This window comes from Hippichthys cyanospilos, chromosome 7 (genome assembly GCF_059441005.1).
Source record: "Hippichthys cyanospilos isolate Australia breed blue-spotted pipefish chromosome 7, RoL_Hcya_1.0, whole genome shotgun sequence".
NCBI lineage: Eukaryota > Metazoa > Chordata > Actinopteri > Syngnathiformes > Syngnathidae > Hippichthys > Hippichthys cyanospilos.
The window spans coordinates 1,433,340-1,457,599 of NC_142375.1; the positions used below are offsets into that span (position 1 = coordinate 1,433,340).

Consider the following 24,260-nt stretch of genomic DNA (forward strand, 5'->3'; position numbering starts at 1 on the left):
TTTATGTGTTTAGCTGAGCCCTTTGAAGTAATATCGCTGAAATTAGGTCTGAAAAGCCTCTAGACAGCCCTGCTGACCTCCACCAAATTTTACGAAGTTTCGATAATGGGCGTGGCCTCTACGACCATTTTCATTCCGAAGCTTTATCTGTCCAGTAAAAGTTGCTGTAATTTGACCCAGATGATCTGATCTTCTCACAATTTCACACATTGGATGAAAATATTCTCCTGAACATATCGACAAAAATATATTCCAGTTTAAAGCTAGCGCCACCTAGTGGCTGCAAAAAATGTCATTAGTCGAAAGATTACAGTCAATCCTGTTTGGTTTGACCTACAGCTATGAAACTTTGTAGGCAAATGAAGGACTGCAAGACCTACAAAAAAGTCAATAAAAGTGATGTGCTAGGATGTACAGAAAAATTGTTAAGAATTTTTTTAATGTGCAGTTTTGTCCCATTCTGAGACATTAGCTGGTCTCAAACTAGTGCCTTTTTCTCTTAAACGATTCACCCCATTACCTTCAACTTTGGCATGAATCATTATCCAACTGAGGGGCACACATAGTCCAAATATCGTGAAGATCTCTTGACAGAAAAGATGGGGGCGGAGCTTCAAATTATGTTTGATACTTCCTTCGCCAAGAGTGACAAAAATGTTAATAACTCAGCTATGACAGCTTCAAACCATCTGAAACTTTCCTGGGACTTTAAAAGTCATGCAATAATACAGCTATGTGATAAACTTTCAAATCATTTACAGCGCCACCCAGTGGCGGACAAAAATCTCAGTTTTTATACTTTTATGTACTGTGAAATGCCTGTTTGACTAAATGAACTAAAAAATGGTCAGAAAAGCTATGACACATTGGAACATTAAGGCTCTCAACTTTTATGACTTTTCATTAAAGGGCGTGGCCTCTATGCAAACTCAAAGTCTAATGTCTCCCCAAAACGGTGAAAGTTGCTGTAATTGGACCTAGATGATCTGATGTTTGCAAAACTTCATATATGGGATGGGAGTCCAATGTGAAACACACCTACAAGCCTATTTTTTATCATAGTACGAGCGCCACCTAGTGGCAGCAAAAAATTTAGCAAATCCTTAATGTTTTTATGTACTCTGCTGAGCCCCTTGAAGTGATATCCCTTAAATGTTTTCTGAAAAGCCAGTGGCCATGCCTTATGCCCTCCACAAATCAGTACGATGTTTCCACAGTGGGTGTGGCCTATATGGCATTGAAAGTCACAAAATTGGAACAATAAAAGCTGCAGTAACTCCACCCACATTGTCCCACCTTGTCTACATTTTACATATTTGGTAAGAGTCCTGCACTGAAGTCATCTACAACTACTATTTCATTGTTCATAGTCCTTGTTCATACCCCGACCTGTTCATACCCCAACGTGCACAGGTCTGCGAGGGCCCTTTATAGCTGCTTGCAGCTCTAGTTCTTATTATTATTATTTACTGTGCAGCGCTTTTCCATTTTTGAGGGCCTAAACATGCACGAAAAGTCACCAAAATTTGCACATTTGTCGGGCCCGGTGAAAAATTGGATATTTTTGTGTTTCCCAAAACAATGCAAAAAAAATGGCTCTGCAGCGCCACCTAAGGTCCAAAAAGTGCACCTGGTCCCGGCCCGTTTGACCTAGAGCTACGAAAATTTTTAGGCATATGTAGGACCTAGAGACCTACAAAAAAGTCAGCGTGAGCCATGTGCTCAGATGTACAGAAAAAGAGTTATGAATTTTTGAATGTGCATTTTTGGCCCATTTTTGCACGTTTGCAGGTCCCAAACTGCTCCTTGTTTCTCCTAAATGCTTTACTCAATCGCCTTCAAATTTGCTGTGGTCCATATTCACACATAGGGGCACAAGTGGGCAAAATTTGGTGCAGATCCGCTGACATATATGATAGGGGCGTGGCTTCAAATTATGTGTTCAATTTTTCCTTCGCCAAGAGGGACAAAAACCTTAATAACTTTGATGTACTAGCTTAAAAAAATCTAAAACTTCATAGACACATGGAAACTTATGTCTTTAACACCTTTAAAAAAAGGTTTTTTAAATACCTACAAGCTCCGCCTAGTGGTTGATTAAAATGTCATTTTTTACACTTTCATGTATTGTGCTCAGTCAGTTTGAGTAAAACAAATGAAAATTGGTCAGAATATCATTAAGACATGGAATATTAAGGTTTTAAAATTTTACGACTTTTCGATAATGGGCGTAGTCTGCACGCCACCTCAAAGTCAGATGACTCGCCAAAACGAAAAAAGTGGCTGTAATTGGCCCCAAAATGGCCTTATGAGTGGAAAATAGCCTCTCACTCCCGGCCCGTTTGACCTAGAGCTCCAAAAATTTGTAGCCTTATGTAGGATCTCGAGCCCTACAAAAAAGTCAGCGCGAGCCATGTGCTCAGATGTACAGAAAGAGAGTTATGAATTTTTGAATGTGCACTTTTGGCCCGTTTTTGCTCATTTGCAGGTCCCGAACTGCTCCTTTTTTCTCCCAAACGCTTGACCTGATCGCCTTCAAATTTGCTGTGATGTTTTATCTGACTGTGAGGCACAATTGTTCAAATTTTTGTGACGATCCGCCAACAAATATGTTGGGGGCGGGGCTTTATATGATGCCTTTGATGATTACTTTGCCACATGTGAAACAAACCTTTATAACTCAGCTTTACAAGCTTGGAAAAATCTGAAACTTCACAGACACATGGAAACTTAAGCCCTTAACACAAGTGTTTAAAAAAATCTTCAATTGTTTATAAGGCCATCTAGTGGCAAACAAAAATGTCAGTCTGATGTCTCGCAAAAACGAACAAAGTTGCTGTGTTTGGTCCCAGATAGTCTTATCTTTTCTAAACTTCATATATTTAATGAGTTTCCAATGCGGAATACACCTATCAACGTATTTTTTGTTATAGTGCGAGTGCCACCTAGTGGCAGCCAAAAATATAGCATTTTTTAAACGTTTTTATGTGTTTAGCTGAGCCCTTTGAAGTAATATCGCTGAAATTAAGTCTGAAAAGCCTCTAGACAGCCTTGCTGACCTCCACCAAATTTTACGAAGTTTCGATAATGGGCTAGGCCTCTACGACCATTTTCATTCAGAAGCTTTATCTGTCCAGTAAAAATTGCTGTAATTTGACCCAGATGATCTGATCTTCTCACAATTTCACACATTGGATGAAAATATTCTCCTGAACATATCAACAAAAATACATTCCAGTTTAAAGCTAGCGCCACCTAGTGGCTGCAAAAAATGTCATTAGTCGAAAGATCACAGTCAATCCTGTTTGGTTTGACCTACAGCTATGAAACTTTGTAGGCAAATGAAGGACTGCAAGACCTACAAAAAAGTCAATAGAAGTGATGTGCTAGGATGTAGAGAAAAATTGTTATGAATTTTTTCAATGTGCAGTTTTGTCCCATTGTTAGACGTTAGCTGGTCTCAAACTAGTGTCTTTTTCTCTTAAACGATTCACCCCATTACCTTCAACTTTGGCATGAATCATTATCCAACTGAGGGGCACACATAGGCCAAATATCGTCAAGATCTCTTGACATAAAAGATGCGGGCCGAGCTTCAAATTATGTTTAATACTTCCTTTGCCGAGAGTGACAAAAATCTTAATAACTCAGCTATGACAGCTTCAAACCATCTGAAACTTTCCTGGCCCTTTAAAAGTAATGCAATAATTTAGCTATGTGATAAACTTTCAAATCATTTACAGCGCCACCCAGTGGCGGACAAAAATCTCATTTTTTATACTTTTATGTACTGTGAAATGCCTGTTTGACTAAATGAACTAAAAAATGGTCAGAAAAGCTATGACACATTGGAACATTAAGGTTCTCAACTTTTATGACTTTTCAATAAAGGCCGTTTCCTCTATGCCAACTCAAAATCCCATGTCTCGCGAAAACGGTAAAAGTTGCTGTAATTGGACCTAGACGAGCTGGTATTTTTTAAACTTCGTATATGGGATGGGAGTCCAATGTGAAACACACCTACAAGTCTGATTTTTATCATAGTACGAGCGCCACCTAGTGGCAGCAAAAAATATAGCAAATCCTTAATATTTTTATGTACTCTGCTGAGCCCCTTGAACTGATATCCCTTAAATGTTTTCTGAAAAGCCAGTGGCCATGCCTTATGCCCTCCACAAATCACTACGATGTTTCGACAGTGGGTGTGGCCTATATGGCATTGAAAGTCACAAAATTGGAACAATAAAAGCTGCAGTTACTCCACCCACATTGTCCCACCTTGTCTAAATTTTACATATTTGGTAAGAGTCCTGCACTGAAGGGATCTACAACTAATTTTTCATCATTCATAGTCCTTGTTCATACCCCGACCTGTTCATACCCCAACGTGCACAGGTCTGCGAGGGCCCTTTATAGCTGCTTGCAGCTCTAGTTATTATTATTATTATTTACTGTGCAGCGCTTTTCCATTTTTGAGGGCCTAAACATGCACGAAAAGTCACCAAAATTTGCACATTTGTCGGGCCCGGTGAAAAATTTGAGATTTTTGTGTTTCCTAAAACAATGCAAAAAAAATGGCTCTGCAGCGCCACCTAAGGTCGAAAAAGTGTACTTGGTCCCGGCCCGTTTGACCTAGAGCTACGAAAATTTTTAGGCATATGTAGGACCTAGAGAGCTACAAAAAAGTCAGCGTGAGCCATGTGCTCAGATGTACAGAAAAAGAGTTATGAATTTTTGAATGTGCATTTTTGGCCCATTTTTGCACGTTTGCAGGTCCCAAACTGCTCCTTGTTTCTCCTAAACGCTTTACTCAATCGCCTTCAAATTTGCTGTGGTCCATATTCACACATAGGAGCACAAGTGGGCAAAATTTGGTGTAGATCCGCTGACATATATGATAGGGGCGTGGCTTCAAATTATTTGTTCAATTTTTCCTTCGCCAAGAGGGACAAAAACCTTAATAACTTTGATATACTAGCTTAAAAAAATCTAAAACTTCATAGACACATGGAAACTTATGTCTTTAACACCTTTAACAAAAGTTTTTTTTAAATACCTACTAGCGCCGCCTAGTGGTTGATTAAAATGTCATTTTTTACACTTTCATGTATTGTGCTCAGTCTGTTTGAGTAAAACAAATGAAAATTGGTCAGAATATCAATAAGACATGGAATATTAAGGTTTTAAAATTTTACGACTTTTCGATAATGGGCGTAGTCTGTACGCCACCTCAAAGTCAGATGACTCGCCAAAACGAAAAAAGTGGCTGTAATTGGCCCCAAAATGGCCTTATGAGTGGAAAATAGCCTCTCACTCCCGGCCCGTTTGACCTAGAGCTCCAAAAATTTGTAGCCTTATGTAGGACCTCGAGCCCTACAAAAAAGTCAGCGCGAGCCATGTGCTCAGATGTACAGAAAGAGAGTTATGAATTTTTGAATGTGCACTTTTGGCCCGTTTTTGCTCATTTGCAGGTCCCGAACTGCTCCTTTTTTCTCCCAAACGCTTGACCCGATTGACTTCAAATTTGCTGTGATGTTTTATCTGACTGTGAGGCACAATTGTTCAAATTTTTGTGATGATCCGCCATCAAATATGTTGGGGGCGGGGCTTCATATTATGCCTTTGATGATTACTTTGCCACATGTGAAACAAACCTTTATAACTCAGCTTTCCAAGCTTGGAAAAATCTGAAACTTCACATACACATGAAGACTTAAGCCCTTAACACAAGTGTTTAAAAAAATATTCAATTGCTTATAAGGCCATCTAGTGGCAAACAAAAATGTCAGTCTGATGTCTCGCCAAAACGAACAAAGTTGCTGTGTTTGGTCCCAGATGGTCTTATCTTTTCTAAACTTCATATATTTGATGGGTTTCCAATGCGGAATACACCTATCAACGTATTTTTTGTTATAGTGCGAGCGCCACCTAGTGGCAGCCAAAAATATAGCATTTTTTAAACGTTTTTATGTGTTTAGCTGAGCCCTTTGATGTAATATCGCTGAAATTAGGTCTGCAAAGCCTCTAGACAGCCCTGCTGACCTTTACCAAATTTTACGAAGTTTCGATAATGGGCGTGGCCTCTACCACCATTTTCATTCCGAAACTTTATCTGTCCAGTAAAAGTTGCTGTAATTTGACCCAGATGATCTGATCTTCTCACAATTTCACACATTGGATAAAAATCCATTCCTGAAGACATCAGCAAACTTTTATTCCAGTTTAATGCTAGCGCCACCTAGTGGCTGCAAAAAATGTCATTAGTCGAAAGATTGCAGTCAACCCTGTTCGCTTTGACCTACAGTCATGAATTTTTTTTAGGCATATGTAGGATTGTAAGACCTACAAAAAAGTCAATAGGAGTGATGTGCTGGGATGTACAGAAAAATAGTTATGAATTTTTTTAATGTGCAATTTTGCCCCATTCTTAGACATTAGCTGGTCTAAAACTAGTGCATTTTTCTCTTAAACGGTTCACCCGATTACCTTCTATGTTGGCATGGACTATAAGCAGATATAGCGGCACAAATATGCCAAAAATTGTGAAGATGACTTGTAAGATGTGGGCGGAGCTTCAAATTATTTTGAATATTTCCTTTGCCAAGAGTGACAAAAACCTAAATAACTCAGCTGTTTCAGCTTCAAACCATGTGAAACTCTTCAGGGACTTTAAAACTCATGCCCTTATACAGCTATGTGATAAATTTCCAAATCATTTACAGCGCCACCTAGTGGCGTACAAAAATCTCATTTTTTTAGACTTTTATGTACTGTGAAATGCCTGTTTGACTAAATGAACTCAAAAATGGTCAGAAAAGCTATGACACATTGGAACATTAAGGTTCTCAACTTTTATGACTTTTCAATAAAGGGCGTGGCCTGTATGTCAACTCAAAGTCAGATTTCTCGCCAAAACGGCAAAAGTTGCTGTAATTGGACCTAGATGATCTGATATTTGCAAAACTTCGTATCCGGGATGGGTGTCCAATGTGAAAAACACCTACAAGCCTATTTTTTATCATAGTACGAGTGCCACCTAGTGGCAGCAAAAACCATAGCAATTTCTTAGCATTTTTATGTACTCTGCTGAGCTCCTTGAAGTGATATCCCTTAAATAATGTCTGAAAAGCCATTGGCCACGCCTAATGCCCTCCACCGAATAGTACGATGTTTCGATAATGAGCGTAAAACAAAGTAAAAATATGTCTTTGGGATTAAAAAAAAATTAGAAACAACGTGGTCATATCATATGCCATCTCTGCAGATAGCGTTGGTGGCACGCGTACCTTGGGCATGGCCAGGGCCAGGTATGACTTTTCGGCCCGTGATCGCTCGGAGCTGTCGCTGCGAGAAGGAGACACCATAAGGATCCTGTCCAGGAAGGGCCAAAGTGGCTGGTGGAAAGGCGAGGTCTACGGCAAGGTGAGTGCCTCCCAACCCCCCCCCCCCCAAAAAAAAAAACTCTGGCGGGCTCGAAGGTACTTAGAGATGTTACCTCCAACCAAGGTGGGCTTCTTCCCTGCCAACTACGTGGATGAGGACTTCTCGGACTACAGCTGACCTGCGGGCCGGGACTTTAATTCAATGTTCTCTCGTCACTTGAATGACTGGCTTTTTATGACTCTTTCAGTGCTCCATTTTTCCTGTGTCCCTGCGACCTCGACACATAATTTTTGCCACGGGAATTTTTACCACTTTCAAATCAACGTTTTTTTTTTTGTAGGGAAGTTGTGAAACACTTGGTTCACACAAGGCAATTTCAATTAGCAGTGGGAGCTTGCTCTCTGTGACTCATATTATTAAACTACCTTAGCCAATCACGTTCTCACATTCACATCCTGGTTTGTTGGCTTGAGTTACCACTGTAAATTACATAATCATGCTACTTTCACACAGCGTTTTTGATCTCGTTTGACGTAGGACGCTAGCAGTATATCGAGTTAGAGTGTGGGTCAAGAAGGCAAAGCAATTGAACCCCCCATTCAAACATACAAAGTCGTCAGTCTGGGAGTTTTTCGGATTTCAAAAATGATACTCTCATTGACGTGAAATGACAGAATCCACATTGTGCTATTTATAGCTTTAACGATTGATTTGAAATAAAATACTAACACTCGATGGCAGTTGATTTCAAATCAGTCATCTTTCAAAATATTGTTGTGCATTCATACTATAAACAAAACTGTTTATAAAATCTACAAAAACTGCTATTTACCAAAAGAGTTTTACAGCTGTCATTTCAATACCATGATGTTTTTGCTCTAGGTTGTCATAACATCAGATTCTGTTATCCTCCCATGCCTACTTAAACATTCAAAATAATTAATGTTATACAGTGATCCCCCATGTTACGAGATTAATACGTTCTGCGGTTGGGCTCGTAAGGCGAATTCACCGTACAGCGGGCAATCCAAACCTGTTAAATAGCTAATGCGTTTAGAACCCCAGGTAAAAACATCAAAATAGTCAGATATTAAAAATTGATACCGTAATAGTATAGTAAGTGTTACGTAAATATAATATACATGTATACGATCAGAAAACATCATAAATAAAAAATGTATAAAGGATTTATTTACCTTTGAGTGGCGCTTGCTATGCTCATATTCCCTAGTAAGGGCAGCTTAGGCTAGGCTAGCTTCATGTTACTTGATTATCTTCAGTTTTGTTTCCATATAAATCATCATCTTACTTCTCTCATTAACATCACTAGCAATCTTGGGACCCATAGCTAACCCTTTCAAGTTTTAATCAAGCAGTAAAATGCACTATAAATACGGTTTTGTAATCACTCGCGATAGAACAAAGCTTTACGATTCCGCCATTTTGAAACGAGTGAGGCCGACCAATAGCAGACCACCATTTCCGCGAGGAGACGCCGACCAATATCAGACCAGCATTGTAGTCAGGAGTTGCATGGAAGCAGTTAGACTGCAATAGTAAATAAGCGCAATTACCTAAAAACGCCAGCAGAAGGGGGCAAAACAACACAAATACAGCCAACCTCCTAGGTTCATGAGTTGTTTTTGTCGCAAAGCTGGGAAATTACCATAAAAGGGGGGACAAAAAAAACTCAGTATTCCACATCGCAACATGGAAAAAACTTAAGCCAGGGACGCTGTAACATGGGGGTCCACTGTAATTGTGACTGAAAATTCACCCGATATGCTCAGAGATTAACAAACTAGCACACGTTGAATGCTTTGCACATACAATTTAAAGCTCACTTGAAAAGGTTTATTATCATCTTGTTTGTCATAAATGCACTGAGAAATATTAATAATTGGGCAGCATTATTAATTTTGGTTTAATCTTATTTTATCATGTAAAAGTTACAAAATTTAGAGCTAACTTCAAAGAGTAGATTTGGGGGGAAAAAGGCATGTTAATTATGAATCAAAACTTACAAAAGTAAAAAAAACAAAAAAAAAACACTTTCCCTTTTTTTGTCTTGCAAAGCAGACCAAAGTTGATTCTTTGCACATCAATAGATTGAAGCAGAAACAATTTTTGCTTGAATTGAATCATTTTACCTGGAAAATTGATTCTGAATTGAATATTGAATTGGAGACGCCAAAATCAAAATCCAATCGTGAGACAAAGATTCCTGCTCCTAATTGTTTTTTTTACTGCGCATTATTTGGGACTCCATATATAGTATTTCTGTCGGGACCCGTATTTTTTTAGTATTGCGAGTCCCGGGGACCCAACACTTTCCTGAGGTAAAATGACCACTGATCTTATGTAACGACTTTTATGTCTCGTTGTTGACCATAATTTAATTTGCATGTCCATGTTTGCGCTCTGCTGGAGCTCCACTAGATGTTGGTTTTGCCGTGTCGCGTGTTCAAATCATTTCTTGAAGAGCCATGCACATAGACGCTCCACAATGTGTTTATGTTCCAGGAGAGCAATCATAATAATCCTTACTAATCATTATTTTATAAAGCATCTGTATGGATGTCATCTTCTTTAAATCCTTCAATACAAAAGACAGATTTGTTTTGTTCTTTTTTGTTCAAATAATAAAAGAAGACCGAAAAAAAATGACGAGTTGTCAGAGAAATCTCTAAAAGAAGACTAGGACAAGCCTAGCTGCTAAGCAGCAAAAAGAGTAACTCAGACCAGCCAAGATTGACTTTTCTATGCCATGGATAGGGAAAAAGCTTGGACAAATGAACTTGTACGTTCTCCAACGCTAATTCAACTGCCCAAGCGCCCCTGCCTGGTTTTTATTAATTCAGCAAAGCACTGCACATTACAAGACATAACAAAAAGAGCCAGTCGGGCGCCACCAACAGCTGGACCAAGGTCCCAGCTCACACTTTCCTGCGTCAACACCTTTATCTAAGGACTGGGGCGAGATGAACTAGGACTGCATACATAGATATCAATGCACACTATTCTAGACAAGAAATACGCACATAATGATAACCACCGAATATATGATTTCCTTCACACAGGTGTTGACTCATTCACTGCCAGCTATTTCCCATATATATATATATAAAGCACCCAGGATTGCATGTCCAAGACTCTTATGTATAAATACGTCTTGGGGATTGAATGAGTCACAGATAATTGACGTGCTCACTTCCACAACTTTATTTCAAGCAAATCACTTTTCTTTACACAATGATTACACAATAACCTTTTTATTTCCAAGATATATTCATTAAAAAAACAACAAAAACATAAAATGATGGGGCTAACTTTTCTTTTTTTACTTTTTTTTTGTCCTGGTAAATTCTCATGATGTAATTTCCTGACAGATTGTGTCTTTCTTTCACTGGTAGTACAACTCCAGGTTCATGCCGTCGTGGATCTCGTCTGGAAACCTCATAGTTAAGTAAAACATGTTCATATTGCTTCCACTAGCGGATCTATATAAACCTGCGGGGTCGGCGCAATGTCAGCTGATATACTTTATAGTGAGAGTACTATTTTCAGCAGTAAAAAGAAATAAAGCCTCATGGAGCACTTTTGATATACTGTACTGTATTTTTCGTCCTCCAGATTGCACTTTTATGTAACGATGCTCTGGAAATTTCATACATTTCCAATGCACTAGGAGTAAAATAATATCACAAGTTCTTTATTTCTTTAACGATATATATATATATATATATATATATATATATATATATATATATATATATATATATATATCACAGTGCGCCCCCGTTTTACGAACGTAATCCGTTCAGCGGCTACGCTCGTAACTTGAACTGCTCGTATGACGGGCAATCCAAACCTATGTTAATTAGTGAATGCGTGCAACGCATGCAAAAACCTTAGGTAAAAACATCACCACTTTATACACATATTAAAAATGAGTAACATAACCTACTGTACAGTTAAATTAAATAACATAAATATACAAAGGAAAAATGACATTTACCTTTGGGGCGACGTGACTTGAGCTGGGTGGAGGCGGAGGGGAGCAGAGACCAACCCGCAGAATTTATTGATTTATTTTCTTAAACGGGAACTTTTCTCAAAACTAGAACATATCACCGGCGATTTCCTTCTCTTTAATCCATAATAGAAGAAGCCTCTCAATTTTGTTGTCGATCGAGGTCAAGGAAAGTCGAGGGAGAGGAAAGTCTTGCCCTTCGAAGATTGCCGAGCGGTTACTGCGGTTACTCACGAGCCATGCGTGCGCCTCCTTCGTATTTTTTTTTTATTATCTCCTGCTTCGTTTCTATTGTCATCATCCTCTTACTTCTTCCTTTACCGCCACTAGCAATTTTAGAAGCCGTGTCTAACAGATAAAGTTTGCAAAGTCTTCACAACATTCCTTCCTTCCATTTTTGACTCATTTTCTCTCCTTCCTTCCGTCCCGACCAGCTGTGCCATCAAGCTAGATAAAGGCGTTCGGCCAATAGCATATCGGCATTTCTGTGATTGGCGTGACGCCGGCCAATAGCATCTCCGTGAGTGAGACCGTGAATGACACCGTGACTGAGACAGTGACTGTGACATTGTAAGAGCAATAGCATATCAGCATTACCGTGTCATGCATGAGCTGATAGAAAGAGTAAATTGTTACAAATGTGAAATGGGAAAAGCTCAAAATGTGTAATGTTAAATCTCCCATATATATATATATATATATATATATATATATATATATATATATATATATATATATATATACACAGTGGTACCTCGGAACTCGACCGCCTCTATACTCGACCAAATCGGTGCTCAACCAAAAAATTCAAGTAGATAATGCATCGGACCTCGAACAGATTTTCGGTTCTTGACTAGCCGAGCCGAGCCGACCCGAACGCGCTCCTCGGCCCTTCTCGGCCAGCGGGTAAGCGCCAGTTCAACTCAGACCCCCAGCGGAGTAAGACGTTTGTTCGAGTATTTCTTCCCGGATTTAAACTTTTTCGTGTTGCTCTAGCCCTTAATAATGGATCCAAAGAAAGACAGTGATAAGGGGAAGGCAAAGAGGAAAACAATGAGGACCACTATTGAACCGAAGAAGGAAATTATAGCAAAATATGAACGTGGTGTACGAGTGTCCGACCTCGCGTCGCAGTTAGCTAGCGTCATCATGGAAGGAGTAACTCCCTCCCGTCCTCCCCACATCCATTCCTGTATGCCATCAACTACTCTCCAAAACGTAAGTAAATTATACAAAATGGTTTATAATGCTTTATTTATCTCTATCATGTACTGCTTGTGCACATTTACTTGTGCACACATACTTTCCATTATTTCTTATGGGAAAATTGGTTTCGGTGTTCGAACAAATCGGTGCTCGACCACCACCTCAGAACGGATTATGGTCGAGTACCGAGGTACCACTGTATATATATATATATATATATATATATATATATATATATATATACAGTCGGCCCCCGGCTTACGAGCACCCTGATTTACAAACAATTCGCCTTACGAGCGTGGATCAGGGAGATTTTTGTCCTCCGCTTACGAACAAACCTCTCGCCATACGAGCATTCTGACAATCGAGTCATAGAGTGTGTGGAAATGTTCTCGCCTTACTGCATCAACAATTTCAGCAGGTGCGTCATCTGAGTTCACCAATAGACACTTGTGGCAGTAACGTGAACGCTATTGGTCTTACAACGTCACACTGACTGTCTCACTCATGGTGTCTAAATATAATTACCATTTAAGTGTAGTGTTTGTACAGCTAAAGGGAAAAACAGCCGACATGAAATTAAATGTGCCGATTGCAGGACAAAGAATTGTCATTGGTTTAAATGTGTGTTTTTTTTTTAATTAATTGTCAATACATTCCAACCGTTTAAAAAAAAGTGCGAATAATTATCAGTCAGTCAAGGAGATGCCAATATGCTATTGGTCGATTAAGGTCACCCGGTCTCACTTACGGAGATGCTATTGGCCGGCGTCACACGTCAATCACAGAAATGCCGATATGCTATTGGCCGAACGCCTTTATCAAGCTTGATGGGACAGGATGGAAGGAAGGGAGAAAATGAGTGAAAAACGGAATGTTTTGAAGACTTTGCAAACTTTATCTGTTAGACATGGCTTCTAAAATTACTAGCAGCGGTAAAGGAAGAAATAAGAGGATGATGTTTTAGTATCTCCGTGATTTGCACCCTGACTGAAAGAGATACTGTAACACTGTAAGAGCAATAGCCTATCTAAGTTTCTGTGTTGTCTCTGAGCGTTAATCTCTGCATCCTGTTACGGGTGGTATTACAGTACCGTCTAATGGTTGTTCGACATAAATACATATCATGTTAGTCGGCAATCTCCCGACATGCTTTGGGGCAGCGCCATTGTTGCAATACTCTGAGTTGAAACCACCAGTGAACTGATGCTCGAACAATCTATAAGTGTGGTGCCTAGTTAAAACAACACATACACATCCTCCACTCAGCTCAATTCACGTCGAGAAAAACAGCTGACATAAAATTAAGTGTGCCGATTGCAGGACAAAGAATCGTCACAGGCTTAAATGTGTTTTAATCAATAAGATGTCAATACATTCCAACCGTTTAAAAAAAACGTGCCAATAAGTATCAGTCAGTATCAGTCAGACGCCAATATGCTATTGGTCGATTAAGGTCACCCGGTCTCACTCACGGAGATGCTATTGGCCGGCATCACACGTCAATCACAGAAGTGCCGATATGCTATTGGCCGAACGCCTTTATCTAGCTTGATGGCACAGCTGGTTGGGATGGAAGGAAGTAGAGAAAACCCTGACTGAAAAAGTTACTGTGACACTGTAAGACCAATAGCATATCTGCTTTACTGTATTGACTACAGCTTATCTCAGCTCAAGTCACGTCTTTTCAAAGGTAAAAGTCATTATCCCATTGTATTTGTTAATTAATGCAATTGCAGTAGATTATGTCACTCAATATTAATATATGTATACAGCGCGATGTTTTTACCTAAGGATCCTGCGCGCGTTGCACGCATTCACGAATTAACATGGGTTTGGATTGCCCGCTATACGAGCAATTCGAGATACGAGCGTAGCCGCTGAACGGATTAAGTTCGTAACCCGGGGGCCCACTGTATATATATATATAGGAGATTTAACATTACACATTTTGAGCCTTCCCATTTCACATTTGTAACAATTTACTCTTTCATTACACCTCATGGACCGTTCCCATAATTCCAATAATTCACACATTTTATAATTTCCCATAATTCCATATTTTCACTTCAATATTCTAATATTCATATCTAGTAGAAAATTTAACATTTTATATTTTGAGCTTTCCCATTACACATGCACAACATTTAACTCATTCATTTCGCATTAAGGACCATGTCTATCGTTCCAAAAATTCATAAATATGAATAATTTCCCATAATTCCACATTTTTCACCTATAATAATTCATAATTCATTCCCAATGGCATATTTATCATTTCACATTTGAAGCTTCCCCATTTCACATACACATCATTCAATTCATTCCTTTCACATTTTCATCATTACTAATCTTCACCCATTCCAATAATTCATCACTATTTTAATATTATAACCCATAATTCCTCACTCATTCCCAATGTTCTCACCAAAATTTGTAACCTTCCTTCTTCGCCATTACTCATCCGATTTACACCATTCCAAGTTTAATTAATTCCCCCAATTCCCTCTATTCCATGGGCGTATCTATTTTCCTCTTCCCACATTTCAAAATTTCCCCACAATTCCACTTGTTCAGTTTTTCCCTTGTATCTTCTACATTGTTTGGCTTATTCAAACCGTTCCAACTTTGTAATATTCAGAATACTTCACAGATTCAAGCAATTCAAACATTCCACATCATTCCACCATGCAACGCATCTCCCTTCAGCGTTTTCGCCTTCACACGCAATTTCTTCAGGAATTGCACATTTTCCCGTATTATGATTAATATTTTGTTTGTACAATATGAATTATGCTACAAACTGCTGCCGTTTTTATCCATCTGAGGGGGTGGCCATTTTACCAATGGCAGTCAACAGAAAATGACATCATAGTTACTCAGGGACTAATCATGTAAAATGTGACATGTTAAAATTTTCCTTACAATGAATGGCATCTTACATGCAACATAAAAGAACCAGCAAGTATGCAAATCTCTGAAGAAAAAGTGCTTCGTGACGTGCAAAGGATACAGTCCCCCAGAGACACATGGTCCTTGAATATAGTGTACCTGCACAAAGAAACACCAAGTGATCTAACGGAAAATCAAAAAGCACATTCATCGACCGACATCCACCACACTCACCTGGCCGCACATTTTAACACATTCAATGCCACATATTTTTTTTCGTTTTTACATTCAATCTCAGGTACTGATTTCATATCTTTTTCATTTGTTTTAAGTGTCTCAAGGTGTCTAAAACAGCTGGTGCTAAAAGAAATACTTAAGTCATCAATGAAGTATAAAAATCATGTTTGAAAAACCACAACATCCTTCTCACAATGTACGTAATATCAACAGCAGCCAGAGGCGGTGCGAAGTGATCAAGCAGAAACGTATGAACCGTTAAATTAAATCATCTCCAAAACATTTTTTCTGGTGCAGCCCACGCGGCCCGGTACCAGTTGATCCACGGACCGGCCGGGGGTTGGGGACCACTGATGTCAAGTATAAAAATGTGCTAATTTTTTTTTAATGGTGTTGTCATGCTTGTACTATTTTAGACTGTATTAAAAAAATAAAAATACATCTGAGGTTGTTGTTTTAAAGTTACATAAATATATACCATGTACAGTGACTAATCCAGTGGCCTTTTAGTTGCTCTGGTGGGTGTGGGATCAGAGATGTTTTTGATGTGCAGTGGTTCAATGATGAGGATCCACCTTGGACCTTGGATCCAGGATTATTGTTGGCGACTTTTCTAGTTTATTTACAAGTTATAGTGTAGCATCGAGCATCCGGAGTCGGAAGTAATGTTCAGCGGGATCAATGAGCATTAACAATAGCGTTAGCAATGGTGTTAGATGTAAAAACCATATTGTCTTCCCGTCACCCATCACTTGTGCTGCCCCCACGCCTATCTTTAAATATGCTACTAATTGCCTACTCTAAACTTACTCCACCGGCCTCTACCGCCACCTAGTGACCACTTATGCAATAATCACTCAAATAAGCAATGGCTCCTATGCCATGATTTTATTGGTCTGGCCCACTTGGAATAGATTTTCCACAATGCGGCCCACAAGCTAAAACAAGTTTGACACCTCTGATTTATATGGAAATCTGTTTTGAGGCTCTAACAATAAACTTATACCGGTATATTAGTACCTGAGATTGAATATATGGTCATATAAATACGTATAAATACTTCTTTGGGATTGAATGAGTTAAGTAACCAGTTTTCACTGATTACTTTAGGATTTTAACCTAAAACAATTAATGACTTTAGTAGCTAAAAAAAAAAAAAATAGTACTTTTAGTACCCGAAGTAATCAATTACTTTTGTTCCTTAGTAGCTAAAATAAGTAATCAATTACTTCAGTGTTTTTTTGTTTGTTTTTTTTAGTACATTTAGCAACCTTAATTCATTGATTAATTTAGTACTTAATGTTTAATTTACTAGCTCTTTTTAGAGCATCCTTTAGCGAAACACTTAAGTTTTGAAAAAAGTAAATCTATAAAAATACCTGAGACTGAATGTCTGGACTCTTTAAAACGCGAAAAATTGTTTTAGGGATGGAATGAGTATATATATATATATATATATATATATATATATATATATATATATATATATAGAGAGAGAGAGAGAGAGAGAGAGAGAGAGAGAGAGAGAGAGAGAGAGAGAGAGAGAGAGAGAGCCTCATAATCTTCTGTTCTGTGTACGGGATGTCAAGTACTTTGACCACCTCTTGGTGGGCTTAAATAAAAATGAAAAATTCATGGCATTTGCTTACCATTTCTTCAAGACTATTTTGTCATGCCGCGTCCCCGTCTGGGCTGCGATGAGTTTCTTCAAATCTCCGATGGTGTCCTCAGAACTGCAAGGTTGACTTGTTGAGGAACTGCAAGCGTGACGTCACATTATACGGAAAGACCCTTATCGAAATTGAATCAGTTCTTAGTTTACCTTTACGTTTTTTTTTTAGAACCGCTAAATAGGTGTGAATTGGAAAAACGGTGACGTCATTCAATACTACAGCATTCGGCCGATTTGACGCGAAGGATACTTGCACTTCACGCGGACTTTCTTCCCTAGACGATCGTTGCAGACCACCTCGATCATCTTGTCGTTTTATCTGTCAAAGCAAACGTGTAACGACATATTAAGGCATCGCGCCTTTATATTGTGAGTTTATTTTTAAGCAATTAGCACGTTGAGGTAAAACTATTAACATCCTGATTTGCAAATCTATTGGAAACCGCAAGCTAACACGCTATTCAGTCATGGCTTATATTTACGAAAACGTTTCATAGTGGGCAAACGTGGGATTAAAATGCCAGTTAATACAACAATGTATTTATTCAGTTTAAATTACAACTCGTGTGAGTGAAGTAGTCGCTATTACCTCAAAATCCGCAGTCGATGAGTAAAAAAAATAAGCTTTTTGATGCTACTGCTATGGACAAGTTTCCTGGTAAAAAGCGACTTTGGGAAGTTTAAACCAATCAAAACTGTTCACAAAATGATCGACAACTCGCATCGGCCAGTAGCAGAGATGCCTCAACCGGAGGACGGGGTCAAAGGGTAAAGCAACACGTGAGCCGTAAAAGTTTCGGTGATTGTCGCAAAGTGTTGTAACCATATACCCGCACTGCCACTTCCTTCGAATTTGTTCATTTTCGGGAAGAAAACCTACAACGGGATTGATTGTCACAATGGCTGACGAGGAGCCTTTACCAGGGGGTTGGGAGAAGAGAATGAGTCGCAACTCAGGTAAATACACAGGTGTCACGAGAGGCCCAAGACGATTCGCTAGTTTGCTTGCTCCGCGATCTGACGTGCAGTTTAGATTAGGAGCTAGCAAAGCGATTCAGCAATGCGGTTGAGTGATTAGACGCTAGGCTAGCAGCTAGCAAACCTGAGCGACTTGCAGCCACAAGAGACGCCAGTTGCAAGTGTAGTCAAATATGTCAAATACAGTTTGTTGTGAATTTAAATAATTTTGGAAATAATGTTGGCTCGCGCCTATCCGCCCTGTGCCTTGCGTGACGTCACGGTGCGGACCCAGCTCGCCTTGTGACGATGGGAAAATTGATTGTGAGATATCGTTTTGTCAAAAGTTATTAAAACTTAGAATGTTTCATCAACTCTGTTACTGTGACAAGCTTTTCCCTTGCTATCAAAATGATGCTAAATTAATTACTCAACCCTCGCCATCCGCTTGGTTGAGGTATTAGGACCCGCGATAATATGTAAGCACTTAAACCGTAGATATATCCCAAACTATTCCAAATGAGTTTGAATTCGTTCCCAATGCGTCCTGCGGGAATTGCCGGCGAATACCCGCCCATTTGTCTTGCAGGCAAAGTGTATTACTTCAACCGCGTGACCAACGCCAGCCAATGGGAGCGACCCGCTGCAGGAGACACCCGCTCAGAGCCTGATAAGGTACGCTTCAGAAATGTGCCTTGTATGTTTTTTTTTTCTCATTCAATGACGGGAGATAGCGTTCAAATTGGGCGCAAAATAGATGTAACGTGATCAATGCTATACAATCTTGCTAGTTAACGTTGCATTCAAAATGCTGTATTGAGGTTGTCAAACTTGTCTGTTATGTACAATGTAACAATGTTTGCAGAGAGGAAGAACCTAATAAGCTGTACAAAAAGAAAATGTGCTTAAAATCCAGTTATTCCAAGTTATTCTGTCACGATGCAACAAGCAACTCATAATGCTAAATTGTGTTTTAGTGACACATTTGCTTCTGCACACTACTGCATGTGTCGGTAAAAAAGCGCTGGCCTGGTTCAGTGGTGGAGTGGTCATCTTCCAGCCGACAGACTGTGGGGGTTGATACCTGACCATTGTGACAATGTCAAAGCGTCCTTGAGCAAGATGCTGAACCCCGAGTTACTCCTGATACTGCGTCCTCAGTTGGTCAATGACTAGTTAGTGTAAAGTGCTTTTGAGTACCAGAGCTGGAAAAGTGCTGTATAAGTGGAAGTCCATTTAGTATTTAGCAAAACCTATTTAATTATTTTATTTATTTTTTGATGACTTGACAGGAACAGAACTGATTTCTTTTCAAATTAAGAACAAATCAATTAAAATGTTAGCAACCAATTGCTTTTATACTCTACTGCAGGTATCAGCAAATAACGTCTGTATAGAATAATCTTAAAGGCAAAGTCAACTAAAACATTTTCTTTGTAATAATATGTTCTAAGCGGCGCCGCTAGTCTTAACAGCATTCCAATTGATATTTTGCCGCAATTATTTAAACTGATCCTCGGAGATAGTAACATGATGTCTACCTTACATATCAAATCAAGCACTTTGTCATCCTACCACCAAAGGGGCAATGCTTCCCACATGTTCACATGACAAAACTTATGTTTTTCTCACTCTAATATATTATTTACCAGTGTAAAATGTTTTTGAGATTCTCACCTGATCACTATTGGCAAAAATTTGGAATAAATTCAGTTTGAAACGACATTTTGACTGCTAATTGATTGAAATTTGCTTAAAAGTAAACAATGTGCTTGGTTCTAAGTAGGCTTATGCCGCGTTCAGATGGAGCGCAAAGGTTTTGTATTGTAGTCAATGGAGTTTGCGCAATGACGCGTCGGGCGACACGATGGAGCAACGCGCAGCGTCGCACGACAGGCGAGGCACGTAATTACGCGTGATGCGAGAAGTTGTAAAAATTGAACTTTTGTTGCGTGTCGCGTCAGCCAATCCGTTTCGGGAAGGTTCAACGTCTCCAACAGGGGGCAGGAATGAATCATGGAGGCTGCTTTGCGGCGACCCGGAGCTACCCAACACGGCCAGCTGAGCTTTCAGTACAAAAACGGAGCCAAGCAAGAGCACTCACCTGGCTTGTAGAATGGCGGAAGGGAGAACTTCACAACTATTGACAACTGTTCACAACTGAAAGGCACAACTGTTATGTGCGGCGATTGCTTCGTTTTGTAACAGGTGTTGAACCGTAGTGACTGTGCTAATAACAATAGTGCAGCACTGACAGCACAGTATTTAGTACGGTGTCGGCCACTTGATTGCGACATTGAAACTTTAAAAAAAAAAAAAAATGGCAAAGGAGTATTGCCATAAAGTGAGCGACATGCAGTGTAGAAAAAGAAGAATAAATGTGCTGTCGGAGAAAATATTGGCTCTGCCACATTCCAGCAAAGTGAAAGTACTCAGCAAGGCTCTCCTTTCCGGATCCACTGTAAAGTGCACAGCAAGCTCAGTCCCCTCCCATTCGCATGACACTGTTGCGTGAAAAGGGAACTTAATCTTGACCGCGCTCCATTTGAACGCGGCATTAGGCTTCAATTTTTCATAGGCTTACACTCAGCAAGTAAGTCAATTATTTACTTTTTTAGTTTATTATTTGTTCGTATCAATCCTTGAAGCCTTGTTTATATACTCCTTGTTTAAAAAAAAAAAGCGCAATAAATAGACATGTTTGACCAAACATGATGACTAATTGTGATTAATAATCGTGTTTTCAATACTGACAAATAATTGTGATTATTATTTTGGCCATAATTGTGCAGCCCTAGCAGCATACCACTTTGGGCTGTCGTGTCTGACGTTAGCTTGTTTTCTTGAGTGACATCACACAGGAAGCCATTCGCATGACCGCAAGCTAAACTTAAGTAAACTTAGATGGTCACTGGGAGTGTAAAAAAAAAACCTAAAATGACCTAAAAAGGTAACATCCCCAAAACACCAGCACCATCTCAAGGAAAACAAAGGAACTGCATTTATTTTATCAACCGCTACAATTAATCCAAAATATGATTACATTAGAGGTTTAGGAGGTATCATGCGTTTGGTTCAAAGTCATCCGTCAAAGGACATTTTATTAATAGTTAAAATATTAAGATAATAATTTTTGTTCATGAACGAGAAAATAGTTTCAAAGTCACGGTTAAAATGGTACAAATGAGACATTTTTGATGGGGATCGTTTGACGGTGTAATTGGAGCAGAAGAGCAGAGTGAGTACTCTTACATTAGAGGCAATCTTTGATGTGTCTGTCTCGGAGTTTAAAAAAAATTGACTGTGGACCCCCCGGTTTACAACATCCCAGCCTTTTTTCTTTCACCTTCCGACACATCCAACATGCCAGTAGTGTGCGCGACACATCCAACATGGCGGTCAGTGTGCACTCATACGTCTATACACGTGTCACCGCTTATGTCACTACAATGCTGGTCTGCCATTGGCCAGTGCCACGACTCCCTAAGATACTGGTCTACTATTGGTCGGCATCACGGGGCTGGTGCACATGGTCACAAAGATAAATGCCTAAAGCAGGGGTGTCCAAACTTTTTGCTAAGTGGGCCAGATTTGGCCTGTTAAAAATGTAGGTGGCCAACCTTGGCAGGCGTTCTTTACTTATAACAGCAATTAATTTTAATACATTTCAACGAGCCGTTCTGTGTTTAACATTTGCTTATTTATTTTCAGTATCTTAAGCATGTGTTTTGGTTAATTTGAAACATGCATATCTGTGAAGGGAATCAAATATTTGGTTGTTATCATTATGTGCGTATTTCTTGTCTAGAATAGTGTGCATTGCCATCTATGTATGCAGTCCTAGTTCATCTCGCCCCAGTCCATAGATAAAGGTGTTGACGCAGGAAAGTGTGAGCTGGGACCTTGGCCCAGCTGTTGGTGGCGCCCGACTGGCTCTTTTTGTTATGTCTTGTAATGTGCAATGCTTTGCTGAAAGAATAAAAAGCAGGCAGGGGTGCTTGAGCAGTTGAATTAGTACCGGCAAAGCATGAGATCGCTCGCCAAGCTTTTTCCCTGTACCATGGTATAGAAAAGTCAGTCTTGGCTGGTCTGAGTTACTCTTTTTGCTGCTGAGCAGCTAGGCTTGTCCTAGTCTTCTTTTAGAGATTTGTCTGACAATATCAAAAATGAATTGACATTAAATATTGAAATTTAATATTCACTTCTCTTTTTAACACTTTAACTTTTTTGTAACAGTTGAACAGAAGTAATTGTACTCTGAGGTGCAAATTACATTTGAAACAAAAAAATATATCACCTTGACAGTTTCATATTTATAGAATTTTTAAACACAACAGAGAAATGTACAAGTAATCATCATCTCAAGAAGTGCGGGGCACATTTAAAATCTGAAATTAGTAACTATAAATGTTGATTGGATTTTTAAATGGTTTTCATTCTGGAGTGAAAACTTAAAAAAAAAAACGTTTTCAGACTTGCCGTAAATGAAAAATGACTTGTCCGCATGAGTGTGATTGGTGAAACTGAGATCTGGAGTGCATAGAGCCAGGTGTGGCTCTATTGCAGTAGTATGGATGTGCAAGATGTTTTGTAAGTCAGAGTCCGATTGCCGTGTCCTCACACGGCTCTTATTTAAGTTCATAACCGAGAATGTCTTCTCACACAAATACGAACAACGAATTTTCTTACCAAATGCTCGAATCTCTCGGTTACTTGTCCTTATCCAGCTGTCAGTAAAAGTTGGTGATGTAAAGCTGCTGATGCTGACCGCAGCTCACTGCGTCACACACTTTCCTCCTTTTGTTGATTGTCGCCATTTTACAAAATTAGGGGCTCATAACAGTCAATTACTCATACAGTGATCCTCCCTACTTCGCGGTTAATGGGGGCTGTCAACCCCCCGCGAAGTCTGAAACCCGTGAAGTAGGGTATCAGTTCCTAGATTTCTATGTATGCCCCAATATAGCCGCAGTAACCATAAACAACCCTTTTTTTTTTTGTATTTTTTGCCTATTTTATTTCCTTTCTGCTATTATTTAACGTTACATTATCCTTATTAACATTATTAACACTATTGTATATTAATTAGATAACTAATATTACTTAGTTTGTTGAGAATGTGTTCTCAGGACTGGTTATCTGCACCAAGACTCCGGTGAAAGAGGACGCAAGTCATCACTTCCCATTTAATTTGGCTCATGTATGGTGTATCATGTAGTATCTGTTGAATAATAAATCAACAACAATCTTAAAAGTCAGTCAACGAACATCTAAACACTTAATCTATGAATTTACTGTATTTTTACCCGACATTAGCGGGTTAGCAACAACTAACAACAACTACTAACTATGAAGTGCAACCTCTACACAAACCAACACATAAACAGAATTAACACTCATCGCTTACTAAACATAGGCAGTAGCGTGCCTTATCAACATAAATGATAATAAACTATAAATATGAGTTTACGTTGTCATTCACTACACCACCGTCACGAGCCAAATGACGCACAGAAAACGTAAAACAGGAAGGAAACAAATGCAACGCGACCCGACAAATTAAAAGCATGCATTTCAAAATAAGATAAAAAAAAGTCACGAACGCTTGAAGAATTCTTAACATAGTTATTAACTAATATTACTTCGTTAATACAGTACTGTATAGTGTACTTTTTTGCTTTTTTCAATTTTTGAACATTTTTGCAAATTTTTTAAATGATTTTTTATTTTGATTTTTTTTTTTTTTTTTTCCTGGGAAAAAACGCAAAGTACTGAGACCGCGATATCTGAGATCGCGAAGTAGGAGGGATCGCTGTATACTAATTTGCTGTTGCTAATTGAGCCAATAGATGGCAGCATTTAGCACATGCAGGTAACAGC

At 39.1% G+C, this 24,260-nt stretch overlaps 3 protein-coding genes across 6 annotated transcripts in view; 2 read left to right on the forward strand and 1 right to left on the reverse strand.

Moving 5' to 3' along the window:
- Window positions 1–10,987, forward strand: part of vav1 (vav guanine nucleotide exchange factor 1) — a 104,176-nt gene extending 93,189 nt beyond the window's left edge. For all 3 annotated transcript variants that reach the window (XM_088418583.1, XM_088418584.1, XM_088418585.1), the window contains 2 exons: window positions 7,265–7,422; window positions 7,507–10,987. In XM_088418583.1, coding sequence (XP_088274709.1) covers window positions 7,265–7,422; window positions 7,507–7,560 — 212 coding nt within the window. In that variant the 3' untranslated portion in view covers window positions 7,561–10,987. The remainder of the gene's footprint in view (window positions 1–7,264; window positions 7,423–7,506) is intronic.
- ubl5 (ubiquitin like protein 5) lies at window positions 10,582–18,168 on the reverse strand. Its single transcript, XM_088418600.1, has 5 exons — window positions 18,013–18,168; window positions 17,674–17,742; window positions 17,401–17,484; window positions 15,636–15,673; window positions 10,582–10,830 (listed from the first exon to the last, which is right to left on the reverse strand). Exons 2-5 carry the CDS (start codon window positions 17,727–17,729, stop codon window positions 10,787–10,789), a joined length of 222 nt encoding a protein of 73 aa, XP_088274726.1. The 5' UTR covers window positions 17,730–17,742; window positions 18,013–18,168; the 3' UTR covers window positions 10,582–10,786.
- pin1 (peptidylprolyl cis/trans isomerase, NIMA-interacting 1) overlaps window positions 17,878–24,260 on the forward strand; it is a 50,441-nt gene continuing 44,058 nt past the window's right edge. The window contains exons 1-2 of one of the 2 annotated variants that reach the window (XM_088418598.1): window positions 17,878–18,380; window positions 18,970–19,055. In XM_088418598.1, the coding sequence (XP_088274724.1) occupies window positions 18,323–18,380; window positions 18,970–19,055 (144 nt within the window). In that variant the 5' untranslated portion in view covers window positions 17,878–18,322. The remainder of the gene's footprint in view (window positions 18,381–18,969; window positions 19,056–24,260) is intronic. The other variant, XM_088418597.1, reaches the window with a different exon arrangement.